We start from the raw sequence: 17354 nt of genomic DNA, 5'->3' as shown, positions 1-17354 counted from the left end.
TTCACCGTCAACGGTCACACGTGAATTGTTTGGTGAGATAGAGAAGAGTGACTGCAGAATCAAGCCTCAGTCAGGGAGTCAATGGCTTCAGGAGAGGTGGGATTGATAAAACAAAATAGGATTGCAATAAAAGTAAACGGACACAGGAACCAGAACAAGTGAAAAATACTAGTGCCCTCACAGAAATTTAATTGAAGCAAATTAGCCCAAAGTTCTGTCTGTTTTTAATATTGCCAGACATTGGTATAAAGTCATTTGTAGATGATGGAGGAGGATGGAGAGAATCAACAGATGGATCCACAGAACAGAATACTTTATCACCTTACCTCACAACAATAAGATTTTTTTAAATATTGCTTTCACACACGGGAATTAGTATATTCATTTCAGCTTTCATTCAAGCCAAAAAATAAAATATTTGGCAGATAGGCGAATCATCGTGAACATACCCACATCTCGCAACACTATCAGGAACTCAGATTCTGGTAGGCCAAATGCATTCCCTGCCTCTTCCAGAACAGTGTACAGGCTTCCACATGAACAAAACTCCATGACAAGCACTTTATTTCTGCTGGTGGTCTAAACATAAGAAAACAAAAAAGGAACATTTAACAGGTTCGAATACTCGGTGATCAAAAAACTTAACGTGGAGCTACAGGGGTAGATTCGCCTGGACCTCGCAAGAGTGCATTGGAAAAATGCCGGCGAGCGGGCTTGTGATTTCCCCCCCCCCCCGACGGCCGCTTGTGGCATCCGAGGAGCCTCACCACACGCGCAAGGACTCGGCAAATCAGCCCTTTAGTGAATCTGGCAGAGTGAGGTCCACAACGAAGGAAGCTGAGCAAAAACACATCTTGGGACGTATGTCGGGGAGACAGTGAATCACACAAAACAACTACTGTTATAAGCATCTAAAAATAACAAAAGGCAGGAGTAAATGAGGATAATAAATATTGGCGATAGAGATTGCCGAAAATGTAGAACGTAAACACCGAGGCATGTGCCGGGGGCGCGTGGGAGAAGGGGGTGGGTCAAGTTAGTGAATTCTTCTTTTGAAAGGTACACATTAGGAAGAGTTTAAAATGGGAATTCAATGGAAAATACTGGAAGAGCTTCAAGAGAACTAGAAATCACTTGAAGTTACAAAAACAGGTGTGTCCTGTTAAAGGATAATATGCAGCAGTTGAAAATGTTGCTATTGTTGAAGCAATGGGAAAAGCTGTAACAAAAGATGGAGCTCAGAATGTATAGAATGGGTTTGCAAGGGTAGATCTAGCATGCTAAGCGGAGGATAGGATAAGCTGCAAGGGAGACTGCAACAGCTGCCGAAAGGGTGGATCAAACAGAAGCTGAAGGAATGGTACAAAGAATAGGAGCAGAAATATAGACGGGCAACAAAGTAATAATTGGCAGCTATCAACCACCAGCTCAGGGTGAAGAGATAGACAGAAGAAAGTAACCCAGGCTACAGGAAAAACTTGATTATCAACATGACACAGCTGAAGTACTGAGGAGATTTACGAGGATACAATAGCAAAATACTGCGGATGCTGGAAATCTGAAATAACAGAAAACGCTGGAAAAACTCTGCAGGCCAGGCAGCATCCGTGGAGAAAGAGAGTTAATGTTTCAGGTCTGATGAAAGGACTTCGACCTGAAACGTTAACTCTGTTTCTCTCTCCACAGATGCTGCCTGGCCTGCTGAATATTTCCAGATTTACGAGGATATTGCCTGGACTGGAGAATTTTAGCTAGGAGGACAGATTGGATAGACTGGGGTTTTCTTCTTTGGAACAGAAGGAGGCCGAGAGAAGACTTGATTGAGGTGTATAAAATTATGAGGGGCCTAGATAGAGTGGATAGGAAGGACCTATTTCCCTTAGCAGAGAGGTCAATAACCAGGGGGGCATAGATTTAAAGTAATTGGTAGAAGGATTAGAGGGGAGTTCAGGAGGATTTTTTTCACCCAGAGGGTGGTGGGGGTCTGGAACTCACTGCCTGAAAGGGTGGTCGAGGCAGAAACCCTCATCACATTTAAAAAGTACTTGGATGTGCGCTTGAAGTGCCGTAACCTACAGAGCTACGGACCAAGAGCTGGAAAGTGGGATTAGGCTGGATAGCTCTTTGTCGGCCGGCACAGACACGATGGGCCGAATGGCCTCCTTCTGTGCCGTAAATTTCTATGATTCTAAGTAGGCTGAGCCTGGACCATCAGGGAGGAGTGAAAGGACAGCTTCATACAGAGAACCAATAACGGCTCAACACAACATACAGATGTTTTACATAAAAGAACGTGCATTTCTATAGCGCCTTTCACATCTTCAGGACGTCCCAAAGTGCTTTACAGCCAATGAAGCACTTGCGAAGTGGAGTCACTGTTGTAATGCAGGAAACACAGCAGCCAATTTGCACACAGCAAGATCCCACAAACAGCAATGAGATAAAGGAGCAGATAATCGGTTTATTCAGTGATCTTGGTTGAGAGATAAATGTTGGCCAGGACACCGGGGAGAACTCCCCACCTCTTCTTTGAATAGTGCCGTAGCATCATTTACGTTCACGAGGGGGGCCTCGGTACAATGCCTCATTCGAAAGAGGACACCTCCAACTCCATGGCTTTTATGATTCCCTGTGTCATTGGGCTTTTGTGATAGTTCATTTTAAGGTCATACTAAAAGGCTAAAGCAAAAGTAGCAAAACAATTGTGTGGGACTTCGGAAGAGCAAACTCTGGAGCTATGAGGAGAGATCTGGGGAGGGTTAAGTGAGAAGTACAGGGAAGTAACAATGTCAATTATCCTTGCTCTTGATTGCACACAGGAATGTGTGTGGATAATGGGAGATCAGCGGAACTATGGGTTATCCATCATTCACCACCTGTTGGCGTTACAGTCAACACACACTCCACTGAATGGCACAAAGGCTTGTTTAGGCTCTCCAACAATCCTGAAGTGGCAGCTCTGCTGAGATCAATGCTGAAGACTGCTCGTGGCATCAACGGAAGTGATTCAGCTTTTAGCACCAATCCTGTAGCTGGGAGGGACTCTGATTGCTTTTTCATAGGGTCATTGAGCACAGAATGAGGCCATTCGGCCCATCGTGCCTGTGCCGGCTTTTTGAACAAGCTACCCAATAAGTCCCACTCCCCTGCTCTTGCCACATAATCAACGTATCCTCTAAGCTGCACGGCAGCGCAGCGCTCCAGGGACCCCACGCAGCCGGCTTTTCAATGCTAAAACCAGGCACGCGTGGTATTTTGAAGGGGCTGCGGGACGCTAAACAAAATTGCAGGGAACACTGCCCACAGCCCTGCAAATGTTTTCCTTTTCAAGTATCTATCCAATTCCCTTTTGAAAGTTACTATTGAATCTGCTTCCACCGCCCTTTCAGGCAGCGCGTTCCAGATCACAACAACTCGCTGCATAAAGAAAAATTCTCATCTCCTCTGATTCTTTTGCCAATTATCTTAAATCTGTGCCCTCTGCTTACCTGCCAGTGGAAACTGTTGAATCCGTGAATCTTAAGGTATGGTGTTCTTCAATAAATAGACGGAGACTGCAGATCAACAATCAACAGGTGTTTACTGGATGAGGGTAGTCTAAAAACTAACAGTACAGATGCCTGCTCAAGGCTTATATACAGGTGCGGTCACTGCCGGTACTACAGTATACAGGAGCTGTAAAAGTAGTTCTCTCTTAAAGGTACATACACTACAATTCCTCCCCTTTTAGATTAACAGTACCATAACATTCAAATAACAGTTAACACTTTTAACATGCACATTAACTGAAAGTGTCAATTTATAGATTCAAGTCTTTGGGGCGGCTTCCTGAGTGTCTTGTTCTTGGTGCGGAGGCGATTCTGGCCCCCTGTCGTCGGTTAGTTCATCAGTTTCCGAAGCAAATGTTTCTGGGGTAGATGCTACCGGTATGTCGGGTTCATCACCAGGTACGCGAGACATGGGGTTGACTCGTTCCTGTGACGCTAGGATCTGGTCGACATGGCGTCTCACAATGTTCTCCCCGACATCCACTGTGTACATTAGTGGCCCCTGCCGTGTGCATATCGTTCCGGGTTGCCATTTCTCTGTTCGGTAGTCGCGGGCCAAGACTGGTTGTCCTACACTGAAGCTCCTTGTCGGCTTCTCATTGATGTGCTGCAATTGATTATTCTCAACATTTCTTCGCACATTTGGTCTGAGCAAATCCAGACAAGATCTCAACCTTCTGTTAAAGAACATCATGGCCGGGGTCTGGTTGGTGACTGCATGTGTCGCATTTCTGTAGGCTAACAGGAAATTGTCCACCTTATGCTGCAGTGGAATATCGTCATCGCACATGGCCCTTACTGCCTTTTTAAAGGTTTGTACGAACCTCTCAGCCAATCCATTTGTGGCTGGATGATACGGGGCGGATGTGTAATGCCTTACCCCATTCCTTCTCATAAATTTCCGAAACTCTTCGGACACAAACTGTGGTCCGTTATCAGAGCAAATCTGCTCTGGCAAGCCGTTCCTGGCAAATATGGTCCGTAGGACTGCAATCGTTTTCTCCGTAGTGGTGGAGGACATTTTGATCACCTCAGGCCATTTCGAGTGTGCATCCACTGCTATTAAGAACATTGAGTCCATGAATGGACCAGCAAAATCAATATGCACCCGTTGCCATGGAGGGGAGGGCCACTCCCATGGGTGTAGAGGGGCATGTGGTGGTGCATTTTGGACCTTCTGGCATCCCGAGCAGCTCTTTGTCAGGTCCTCGATTTGTTGATCGATCCCCGGCCACCACACATAAGCCCTAGCAGGGCTTTTCATTTTCACCCCTCCCAGATGGCCTTCGTGAAGCTCATTGAGCACTCTCTCCCTTAACTTGGGTGGAATTACCACTCGGGATCCACACATCACTGTCCCCTGGCATACTGACAGCTGTTCTCTTCTGGATGAGAATGCTGGCAACAGTGAGTCGCCATGTGTTGGCCATCCCTTCACCGTCAAATCATATACCCGAGACAGTGTTGGATCATTTCGGGTCTCCTTCTCTATATCCGCGTTAGTTACTGGCAAGCGTTCAATTATCGACGAATAAAATATTTCGACAGGGTCCACTGCTGGTGCTTCCTCCGCAGTAGGCAATGGCAGGCGTGATAGCCCATCAGCGTTTCCATGCTGTTTTGTGCCCTTATACTCTATTTCATATTGGTTCGCCCCTAGAAAAAGGGACCATCTTTGTAGCCGTTGCGCCGTCATCACCGGAACGCCCTTCTTTGGATTAAAGATGGAGACAAGTGGTTGGTGGTCAGTCAGCAAGGTGAACTTCTGCCCGTGCAGATAGTGGTTGAACTTTTTTACTCCCCATACTAGGCTGAGGGCCTCCCTGTCAATCTGGGCGTAGTTGCGCTCGGCTGAGGTTAGTGACCGAGACGCAAAGGCTACTGGCCTCTCCAACCCGTCTGGGAATTTGTGCGACAGCACCGCTCCAATACCATAGGGTGATGCATCACACGCCAACCGAATTGGTAGTGCTGGGTTGAAATGGGCCAACACCTCTTTTGATGTGATCAATTCTTTGCACTTCTGGAAAGCTCGTTTACATTCGTCATCCCACTTCCATGGTACCCCCCGTTTGCAGTAGGGTGTTCAGTGGGTGTAATACTGTAGACAAATTTGGTAAGAACTTATGGTAGTAGTTCACCAGCCCGAGGAACGACCTCAGTTGTGACACATTTTCCGGTGCTGGAGCCTTGACTACTGCCTCAATCTTTTCAGGGGACTTATGTAACCCCTCTTCATCAATAACGTGGCCACAATACGAGATCTGCTTCTGGAAAAATTCGCACTTGTGGCGATTAGCTCGTAGCCCATATTCCTTCAATCTAGTGAGCACCTACTCCAGGTTGGCGAGGTGATCACTGTCATTTTCGCCCGTGACCAGGATGTCGTCCAAATAACACTGGGTCCCTGGAATCCCTTGCAGGACTTGATCCATTGCCCTTTGCCAAATAGCCGGAGCCGATGCTACCCCGAACACCAGCCGGTTGTATTGGTAGAGACCTTTGTGAGTGTTGATCGTGAGGTATTGTTTCAAGGCTTCTTCTACCTCCATTTGCAGGTACGCCTGGGCCAGATCAATCTTAGTGAAGCATTTTCCTCCAGATAGCGAGGCGAAAATATCTTCAATCCGCGGAAGCGGATATTGTACCGTGTGAAGGACTGGATTCACTGTCACCTTAAAGTCCCCACGGGTGCGAACCTTCTTTGGTTCCCCAGGCGTATTACTCAATGACCTCTTCATTACAGGAACGATGGGTGTAGCCCACTCGCTCCAGTCTACTTTGGACAGTACTCCTGAACGTTCCAAACCTTCCAGCTCTGCTTCGACGGCTGGGCGGATCGCATAAGGCCGTAAAAAACTTTGGGCTTGCATTTTCCTCTATGTTAATCGTCGCTGTTATGCCTTTTAGTGTTCAGAGTCCCTCCTGGAACACTTCCTGTGCGTCAGTTCGTATTTTTGACAGTCGTCCAGGTGTGACGTCGTCATCCTTTTTGGCCTCTACCGTCAGTGCCTGTATGGAATGCCAATCTAATTGTATCTTCCGGATCCATTCACGTCCTAGTAGTGGTGGTCCTCCATCTGGCAATACATATAGGTCCATTTTTGGTATTTCCTGGCCGTTGTATATCACGTTCACCCTTATTTTTCCTTTGGGGTAGACTTTTTTGCCCCGTGTACGTCTTCAAGACAATCTCTCTAGCTTTCAAGGGTATATGTGAGAATAGCCGCTTGTAGTCCCTTCGGTTTATGACTGTTAGGGCTGATCCTGTGTCCAATTCCATTTTCACTTGGACTCCGTCTATCTTGAGCGTGACCCAGATAGTCTGGTGATCCTCCATTTTGATTACATTATGTAGTTTCAGACAACCCAGCTCCTTGCTTCCGGAGTCTGTATCACTTTTCTGTTCGTCTGAACTACTCTCCGTCACCTGTACCTTTTTGTACTTCTCCTGTGGAAATTTCTTGCTGCTGGTTTTCTTCCCCGACCTGCAGGCTCTTGCTAGGAGTCCTGCTTTTCCACACTGTCTGCACACTTGGTCCTTGAACCAACAATCCTTCTGGTCGTGTGTTGTTCTGCCGCAGCGATAACACTTCCCTGCTCCATATGACATTTCATTGGTGCCGTATTCTTGCGGTCTCCGTTGTATCTCTGCAGCGCCCCGTGCGGCTGCTTCGTGTGATACTGCCATGCTGAAAGCCTTGTCCAGCGTAAGATCCTTTTCTGATAGAAGCCGTTTCTGGGTTCCTTCACTTTGAAGCCCACACACAAACTTGTCCCTTAACGTATCTGCTAGTCCCATTCCAACTGGCAGTGTTTCGATAGCTTGCGCAGTTCCGTTAAATACTCAGCATTACTTTCGTCTTTATGCTGGTTCCTTTTGTGAAACTTAAATCTTTCTGCTATCAGCAGCGGTGTGGGGTTTAAGTGGTCCTGTAGGATTTCCACTATGCTTTCGAAATCCTTATCCACTGGCTTCTCTGGGGTTATTAGGTTTCGCAGTAAGCCATATGTTTTTGCACCCATGGAATTCAACAAAACCAGTGCTTTCCTGGCATCTGGCACTTCATTCGCCTTGCAGTACACCTCAATGCGTTCCACATATGTCGCCCAATCTTCGACTTCACTGTCGAACGCTGTGACACTGCCACTCTTCGGCATCCCTGGGTGTGGTTAGACTGGCTAAAATGGCGTCTCCCGCGCTTCCCTTTCTTCCCGCGCTCGCCCTTCTTCTCCGCTGCGGCTTCAAAAATGGCGTCTCCCGCGCTCTTCTTTCTTCTCCGCGGCTCAAATGGCGTCTCCCGCGCTTCCTTTCTTCCCCCGCGGACGCTGCTCAGCCCTTGAGCCCTGGCTGCGCTCTGCGCGTTCTCTTGTGTGCCTCTCTCGTTGCCGCCGCTCGGTCCTCAACCCCGGCTGTGCTTTACCCTCTCTTTTTGTTTTCCGTCGACGCCGCTCAGTCTTCAACCCCCGGCTGCGCCCTGTGCGCTTTACCCTCTCTCTTACCCCGTCGACGCTGCTCGGCCTTTTCTGTGCCGTCGGTCGGCACCAGCCGCCGCTGTCCGGGAAGGGTCTGCGCTGTACTTGTTGCCAGCCTGTTGCTGGATCGTCGTGGCTGGAGAACCAAGCCCAGCTCTCAACAGCCTCCCCTGCGATGTTCACTCTCTGCCGGATGACTGGGCGGTTGCTTGTGGTCGACGCCCGTGCTTCTGGCCTCGACTTTCTTCCACTGTCCTCCCGGAGCGAATCCTTGAGAGGAAATGCAGAGTTGCAGGTAGGTTCGAATCGACCTCGTCGCCACTGTTGAATCCGTGAATCTTAAGGTGTGGTGTTCTTCAATAACTAGACGGAGACTGCAGATCAACAATCAACAGGTGTTTACTGGATGAGGGTTGTCTAAAAACTAACAGTACAGATGCCTGCTCAAGGCTTATATACAGGTGTGGTCACTGCCGGTACTACAGTATACAGGAGCTGTAAAAGTAGTTCTCTCTTAAAGGTACATACACTACAGAAACAGTTCCTCCATATTTACTCTATCAACACCTCTATTCAATCTCCCCTTAACCGTCTCTGCTCTTACGAAGAACAACCAGGCTGATACCTGGGATGGCAGGAATGATGTATGAGGAGAGATTGGGTCGATTGGGCTTGTATTCGCTGGAGTTTAGAAGAATGAGAGGGGATCTCATTGAAACTTATAAAATTCTAACAGCACTAGACAGACTAGATGCAGGAAGGATGTTCCCGATAGCCAGGGAGTCCAGAACCAGGGGTCACAGTCTAAGGATAAGGGGTAAGCCATTTAGGACTGAGATGAGGAGGAATTTCTTCACCCAGAAAGTGGTGAACCTGTGGAATTCTCTACCACAGAAGACAGTTGAGGTTAATTCGTTAAATATATTCAAGAAGGAGTTAGATATATTTTTGTTAAGGTTAAAGGGATCAAGGGATATGGGGAGAAAGCAGGGACAGGGTACTGAATTTGGATGATCAGCCATGATCGCATTAAATGGTAGAACAGGCTCGAGGGGCCGAATGGCCTACTCCTGCTCCTATCTTCTATGTTTCTAATCCGAGTTTCTCTAGTCCTTTTTGTGGAGTGTTTCCGGTTGGCTGTCCTGGGTCCAACAGCTGGAATCAGGAACATGGAGCGTCGAGCTGATTGATCAACTGTTCCAGTGGCAGAAGTGGAACGATGGAGGGGAGTACTGCTTGGGAAATCTCAACGATCCACCAAGTTACGTTATCCACTGGCGCATCCGCTCCATTATGGAAGATAATTGACGTTCCAGTTTAAAGTTGCAAACATGGTTCCGATCGAGTGACACAGTCTGGATTATTATGCGATAATACAGTTAGTATCACTTTTGGTTTCACTACAGTCAGTTTGATATTCCTGGCCAGGAAAGTCATTCAATGTACAGAGGATTAATACCAGATTGTGATGTGGACTCACAAAGATACATGCGCATAAGGGGGCAGAACAGAGTAAGAAACTACAGGAAACTTTCGATTAACCGGCCCCTAAATAACCGGAAATGTCGGTTAACCGGCAAAATTCAGCAGTCGGTTTCAGGTAACTTTTATAACTTTTATTACTTGCACAGCAACAAATGGAGGAAGGCAAGGGTTTGGCTGCAGCTGTTGCTAAGCTACAGAGACGCTTGCAACTTGTGGACGTTGTTCTGAAGCTGTTGCTAAGCAACAGGGTTTGTTGCTTTATACGGAGCTCTAAGGTCCGTATCTTTTACTATAGCGTTCGGTTATCCGGAATTGTTGCTGAACCGGCACCACATCGGTCCCGTCCGTGCCGGATACCAGAAAGTTTCCTGTAATCCCATGTGTAAAGAGGATGAGTAACAAGAGCTCAACTTTGAAGTTACAGACTTGTTTCAACTCTGCAATGAAGTATACAAAGTATTAAATGGTAAATATAGACAAGGTAAACCCAACATACTACCTAAACCAAGTTAGGAAAGAAGGATCAAGTAAATGGAAATTAGTGAAAAAGTAAATTTAAGACAGGTATGACGGATAGAATTTATCTATTTAAAAGGTGAAGATCTTTGGATTCAGTGTCAATTGATCCCACATGCAGGAGCCTATTGTATTAATCTTACAAAGAATAAAAGAGTGTGATTTCCATACCTCCTCTTCTACTGCAAAAAGTTTTACAATATTCTTGTGATTCAATTTTCGAAGGACCTCAAACTCCCGCATCTGCACTTCAATTGGCCGCAGAAAGCTGTTGTTGTTAAATACTTTGACAGCGTAGAGGTCGCCTGTTTTCTGTGAAAAGTTACAGAATACTCGCAATTATGTACTGCAGTATCATGGCAGGACATCTCATGGTGATTTTTGAAGTACAGTCACTTATGTCGGCAAACGTGATTGTGCATCAGCCATTGTGCATCAGCATCATGAACAAACAGCAAGCAGCTGAACGAGAAGTCAACATGTGAGGCTTCTTTTTGTCTTGTGGTGTTGGTGGAGGAAGGGATGCGAGCCAAAACACTGGGAGAATTCCCTGCTCTTCTCTGAATAGTGCCATGGGATCGCTGATGGCCACCCAAATCACTGGAACAAGCAGATAGACCCTTGGTTTGGTTTAACGTCTTAGCTGAAGGACAGCACCTTCAGCATCTCAGCATTCCCTCAGTACTGCACTGGGGGCGGGGGGGGGGGTGGCTTCAGCCTATTTCATGAACAGTGCAAGGCTTGAACTCTCACCGTTTTGACTTGGAGCCATGATGGTTACCGACCGAACCAAGCTAACATCAATGATGAAACAAGACGAGTCTTGAATTGATGAAAGACTGGAATGCTTCCCGATTATCACATGAAAGATTATAAATCAGGAAATTAGAGGCACATGTAACAAGGGTAATACAGTAGTCGTGGGGGACTTTAATCTACATATAGAGTGGGCAAACCAAATTTGCAGTAATAGTGTGGAGGACAAATTCATGGAATGTATGTGACATGAATCTTGTCATTCATGTGGAAATGACTTATGAAATAATACTGGGCGGCCTGCTGGTGGCGCTGTCCAGGGAGAGTATAAATACAGGAAACTTTGGTTTATCCGGAGGTTGTATGTCCGGAAACCTCGATCTAACGGCAGAAATCAGCAGCCATTTTGGTTAGGTTTTTTTTCTTCTCCTAGCATTTTTTTTTTTTTTTTTTTTTATAAAAACAGTCAGGCTCTGGAAAGCGTCTCTGTAGCTTAGCAACAGCTTTAGAGACGCTTCCAAGGTACGGGCCGAGTGTTTACAAGCTGTTGCTAAGCAACAGTGTTTGTTGTCAGATACGGAGATACCTTCAACATTAGCGCTGGTCTATCCGGAAGTTTTGATAGATCGGCAGCAGCTCAGTCCCGTCGGTGCCGGATATCGCGAAGTTTCCTGAACTCGGGCATGGGCCCAGCTTGCTCAGGACATTCTTTTACAGGAACTAGTGAAGGACACAACTAGATCTCCATGTTATAAAACAGTTGATTAAAGCTTTGTTTAATGCTTAGACCAAGTGCCTTGTAGTTTTCTTACGTCAGTATGCAAGATAGTTTTCTAGATCCGTATGTTGAGGAACCAACTACGGAACAGGCTATTTTAGATCTAGTATTGTGTGATGAGAAAAGGATATTTAATAACCTTGTAGTAAAGGGGCCTTTAGGGAAGAGTGACCATAATATGATAGAATTTTATATTGAGTTTGAAAGTGATTTAGTTAAATCCGAAACTAGGGTCTTAAATCTAAACAAAGCAAACTGCGTAGGTATGAGGGGCAAGCTGGCTAAGGTAGATTGGGAAGCTACATTAAAAGGTTATGATGGTAGACAAGCAACGGCTAGCATTTAAAGAATTAATACATAATTTACAACAAATCTACATTCCTTTAAGGCACAAAAACCCCACAGGAAAAGTGGTCCAACCGTGGCTAAAAACAGAAGTTAAAGATAGTATTAGATCAAAGGAAGAGGCTTATAACGTTAGCAAAAATAGTAAGCCTGAGGATTGGGAGGATTTTAGAATTCAGCAAAGGAGGACCAAGAAATTGATAAAGAAAGGGAAAATAAAATATGAGAGTAAACTAGCGAGACATAAAAACAGACTGTAAACATTTCTATAGGTATGTTAAAAGGAAAAGATTAGCGAAAGTAAATGTGGGTCCCTTACAGGCTGAGACAGGAGAAACTATAATGGGGAATAAGGAAATGGCAGAGAAATTAAACAAATACTTTGTGCCTGTCTTCACGGAAGACGACGCAAAAAACTTCCTGGAAATAGTGGAGAACCAAGGATCTAGCGAGAATGAGGAACTGAAAGAAATTAGTATTAGTAAAAAAAAGTAGTACTAGAGAAATTAATGGGACTGAAAGCCGATAAATCCCCTGGACCTGATGGCCTACATCCTAGGGTTTTGAAAGAGGTGGCTATAGGGATAGTGGATGCATTGGTTGTCATTTTCCAAAATTCCATAGATTCTAGAATGGTTCCCACGGATTGGAAGGTGGCAAATGTAACCCCACTATTTAAGAAAGGAGGGAGAGAGAAAACGGGGAACTACAGACCAGTTAGCCTGACATCAGTAGTAGGGAAAATGCCAAATCTATTATTAAGGACTGGGCAGGGTCAACACGGATTTATGAAAGGGAAATCTTGTTTGGCAAATCTGTTAAGAGTTTTTTGAGGTTGTAACTAGCAGAACAGATAAGGGGGAACCAGTAGATGTGGTGTATTTGGATTTTCAGAACGCACTATCCCCATATCCCTTGATTCCCTTAATATTCAAAAATCTATCGATCTCTGTCTTGAATATATTTAACGACTGTTGAGGAGGAAGTAGTGACAGGAAAACACTATTGTTTGAATGTAATCAAATCTTAATTTCAGATTTCAAACCAATACAGCCCAGTTTTGCTGTGTTCGCAGCTCAATCTGCACCACAAGAGGTTCCTGCACGGACAGAAAACACAGAGTAGGAATAAACGGGTCATTTTCAGGTTGGCAGGCTGTAACTAGTGGGTACCACAAGGATCAGTGCTTGGGCCTCAGCTATTCACAATCTATATCAATGATTTGAATGAGGGGACCACATGTAATATATCCAAGTTTGCTGATGACACAAAGCTGGGTGGGAATGTAAGTTGTGAGGAGGATGCAAGGAGCCTTCAAGGGGATATAGACAGGCTAAGTGATGGGCAAAGCCATGGCAAATGGAATATAATGTGGAGAAATGTGAAGTTATCCACTTTGGTAGGAAAAATAGAAAAGCAGAGTATTTTTTAAATGGTGAGAGATTGGGAAATGTTGGTGTTCAGAGGGACCTGGGTGTCCTTGTACACGATTCACTGAAAGTTAATATGCAGGTACAGCAAGCAATTAGGGAAACAAATGGTACGTTGGGTTTTATTACAAGAGGATTTGAGTAGAAGAGTAAAGGCGTCTTACTGCAATTATATAGGGCCCTGGTGAGACCATACCTGGAGTATTGTGTACAGTTTTGGTCTCCTTACCTAAGGAAGGATATACTTGCCATAGAGGGAGTGCAACGAAGGTTCACCAGACTGATTCCTGGGATGGGGGGGATTGTCCTATGAGGAGAGATTGAGTAGACTAGGCCTACAAGAAGAATAAGATGTGATCTCATTGAAACATACAAAATTCTTACAGGGCTTGACAGGGTAGATGTAGGGAGGATGTTTCCCCTGGCTGGGGAGTCTAGAACCAGGGGTCACAGTCTCAGAATAAGGGGTCGGCCATTTAGGGCTGAGATGAGGAGAATTTCTTCACTCAGAGGGTGGTGAATCTTTGGAATTCTCTACCCCAGAGGGCTGTGGAGGCTCAGTCGTTGAGTATATTCAAGACAGAGATCGATAGATTTTTTAATATTATGAGAATCAAGGGATATGGGGATAGTGCAGGAAAGTGGAGATGAGGTAAAAGATCAGCCATGACCTTATTGAATGGCGGAGCAGGCTCAAAGGGCCAAATGGCCGACTCCTGTTCCTATTTCTTATGTTATTATGTTCTAAAATAAGGCCACGTGATTTTCAGTCAAACAGGAAAGTTTCTTTGGGGATGGGGAAGTACTTGAAAAATGAGGCAGTTTAAAACCTCTCACTGATGGAAACGAGTTCTTTCCTGATGATAAACTGGCCGACGCAAACAAATTGCGGAGGAGGAAGTAGTGACAGGAAAACACTCAATTGAACGTAATCAAATCTCAGTTTCAGATTTCAAACCAATACAGCCCAGTTTTGCTGTGTTCACAGGTCAATCTGCACACAATAATGTGTATTTTCAATGGCATCTGGTTTATAAAGTGCAGAGAGGAAGCACTGTGGCCTGGGGAGAGGGACAACTAAATTCTGCTACTACAAGCTACTATGTCAGCCAGTGGCTAAGTGGGTAGCACTCTGCCTCTGAGTCCAGCAGGTTGTGGGTTCATGTCCCACTCCAGAGACCAGAGCACAAAAATCTAGGCTGACACTCCCAGTGCAGTGCGGAGGGTGTGCTGCACTGTCGGAGGGGCCGCCTTTCAGATGAGACGTTAAACCGAGGCCCCCCTCTGCTCTCTCAGGTGGACGTAAAAGATCCCATGACACTATTTCGAAGAAGAGCGGGAGGGGTTATCCCCGGTGTCCTGGGCAATATTTATCCCTCAATCAACATCACTAAAAACAGATTATCTGGTCATCATCACCTTGCTGTTTGTGGGAGCTTGCTGTGCAGAAATTGGCTGCCAAGTTTCCTACATTACAACAGTGACTCCACTTCAAAAAGTACTTCATTGGCTGTAAAGCGCTGTGGGACGTCCGGTGGCCGTGAAAAGCGCTATGGAAATGCAAGTCTGTCTTTCTTTTACATTTTACAACTTGCTACTGGATTTATAAAAATATGCACACATCTTCTGAGGATCCTGGCAGGCACTTTTACACACAAATGTACAAAAATGACAGGCAGGAAAAGGCTAGCTGGTCCATCAAGCCTGCCCGACACTCAGGAGCATCATGACTCGACCCTTCCTAACCGCACCACCCACCCCCACCACCCCCACCCCGCAGGTATGCAATATCCTGGGAGAGGCAAAAAAAACAAACACCAGGGCCAATAGGGAAAAATAAAATCTGGAAAACTCCACTCCGACTCCCTCATGTAATCAAAACCAGTCCTGGCGATCACATGGACCGCGCATATTAACTGTTAATCCACTTACCCGCTATACGACGTGACCTCAGTGAAAGAAAATTACATTCACAGAAAAAAAATTCGCGAATAGTTAGTTCTTCATCCCATTTTGACAAAAATACAAATTAAACGGAATCCAGCAACAGCCAGTGTTTCAAAACAAAGGTTTCAAGTTTAATCTAGGTAAAGAAAACCTTCCAAACCTACAAGCAGCCAATAAGCAGCCCCTGTGTGACTCTCACATAAAAATTGAAAATACTCAGAGTTAGCGTTTCAGGTCGATGACCCTTTGTCAGAACTGAGCCTGCGTAACTCACTTTGTGTCGCCCACGATAGACATTGGCAGTGGCTCCTTGCCCGAGGATGTCAGAGATGAGCCACAGGTAATTGGCGGTGCTCTGCATGGCTGAAGCGTTTGAAATCTCTTCGATCTGGAAAGCTGCAAAGAAAGCACAGAAGAGATTTGAAGCTCGGATTCAGCATGACTCAGAGCTATCTGCTGGAAACCTGATCAACAAATCACTTCTCAAAAGCTTCACTGGGGCTCGATTCTGGGATTCTCCCCCCCACCCCACCACAGAAGCTCGGTAATGTGCTAGACTCAGGAAAGCAGTCATTTGCCCAGAATTGTTTATCTAACCTGCAACTCCTGATTCAAAAGCATCATTCTACATTTGGGGGCTGTACATTCTGACTGAAACTTTTTTAATATGTGGACGTCGCTGGCAAGGCCGGCATTTATTGCCCATCCCTAGTTGCCCTTGTGAAGGTGGTGGTGAGCTGCCTTCTTGAACCGCTGCAGTCCGTGTGGCGAAGGTACTCCACAGTGCTGTTAGGGAGGGAGTTCCAGGATTTTGACCCAGCGACAATGAAGGATCGGCGATATATTTCCAAGTCAGGATGGTGTGTGTCTCGGAGGGGAACTTGGAGGTGGTGGTGTTCCCATGCGCCTGCTGCCCTTGTCCTTCTAGGTGGTAGAGGTCGCGGGTTTGGGAGGTGCTGCCGAAGAAGCCTTGGCGAGTTGCTGCAGTGCATCTTGTAGATGGTACACACTGCAGCCACGGTGCACCGATGGTGGAGGGAGTGAATGTTTAAGGTGGTGGATGGGGTGCCAATCAAACGGATGGTGGCGAGCTTCTTGAGTGTTGTTGGAGCTGCACATAGTATGATGCAACATGGTTGTTTCAGGAGGAACTAGCTCAATACTGTTAATTCATAGGACAGGAGGCGGCCATTCATCCCCTCAAGCCTGCTCCGCCATTCAATTAGATCATGGCTGAGCTGTATCTGAACTCCATTTGCCTTAGTTCCATAACCCTTACCTAACAAAAATCAATCCATCTCAGCTTTGAAATTTTCAATTGACCCCCAGCCTCAACAGATTATTGGGCGGGGGGGGGGAGGGAGGGAGGGAAGACTCCCAGATTTCCATGACAATTCAATGGGAGTAGATGCAGGGATAAATTATAATGATTAATTGCTTCGTGCATATTAAAATAAAGTTAATGGGTCACTAAGGTCTCGTGGCAATTAACAAACAATCTTGACTTTGATAATGATAACAATTAATAACCAGTCACATACATTCAACCATCCCATGAATCCAATGCTTCAAACACACTCAGCACTTCCAGAAACTCTTGCCTCTGGTTCTTGGATTATTTAAAACAGAAATGATAGCGCATTGTTTTTGTAAAAAAATAAAGTTTCACATGTACAAGATCAGCAGCGTCCAAACTAGTCTGTGGGTCACACCCAGCCTATGAAGCCCAGGAAACGCAATTTATTTTTGCCACATATTTCTGCCTCACTGGTTTGAATTTCATGGGCCTGGAGATTTGATGTAGTCTACATGGATTTTACAAGGCTTTTGACAAGGTCCCACATGGCAGACTGGTCAGAAAAGTAAAAGCCCATGGGGTCCAAGGGATGGCGGCAAGTTGGATCCAAAATTGGCTGTGGCAGGAAGCAAAGGGCAATGGTTGCCGGATGTTTTTGTGACTGGAAGGCTGTTTCCAGTGGGGTTCTGTAGGGCTTTTTTGTGGTATATATCAATGGCATAGACTTGAATGCAGGGGGCATGATTAATACGTTTGCAGATGATACAAAAATTGGC

General features: G+C 45.7%; 1 protein-coding gene across 1 annotated transcript in view; it reads right to left on the bottom strand.

Moving 5' to 3' along the window:
* tbk1 (TANK-binding kinase 1) overlaps positions 1-17354 on the bottom strand; it is a 76148-nt gene that overhangs the window by 55130 nt on the left and 3664 nt on the right. The window contains exons 2-4 of the mRNA XM_086009443.1: positions 15556-15677; positions 10197-10337; positions 450-579 (exon numbers count right to left, since the gene is read on the bottom strand). Of these exons, the coding sequence (XP_085865569.1) occupies positions 450-579; positions 10197-10337; positions 15556-15642 (358 nt within the window). The 5' untranslated portion in view covers positions 15643-15677. The remainder of the gene's footprint in view (positions 1-449; positions 580-10196; positions 10338-15555; positions 15678-17354) is intronic.

Source organism: Somniosus microcephalus, chromosome 16 (genome assembly GCF_052327205.1).
Source record: "Somniosus microcephalus isolate GS21.2 chromosome 16, FLI_Smic_1.0, whole genome shotgun sequence".
Lineage (NCBI taxonomy): Eukaryota > Metazoa > Chordata > Chondrichthyes > Squaliformes > Somniosidae > Somniosus > Somniosus microcephalus.
The sequence above is the reverse complement of the archived record's forward strand: the minus strand, read 5'-3'. Positions and strand labels throughout refer to the sequence as shown.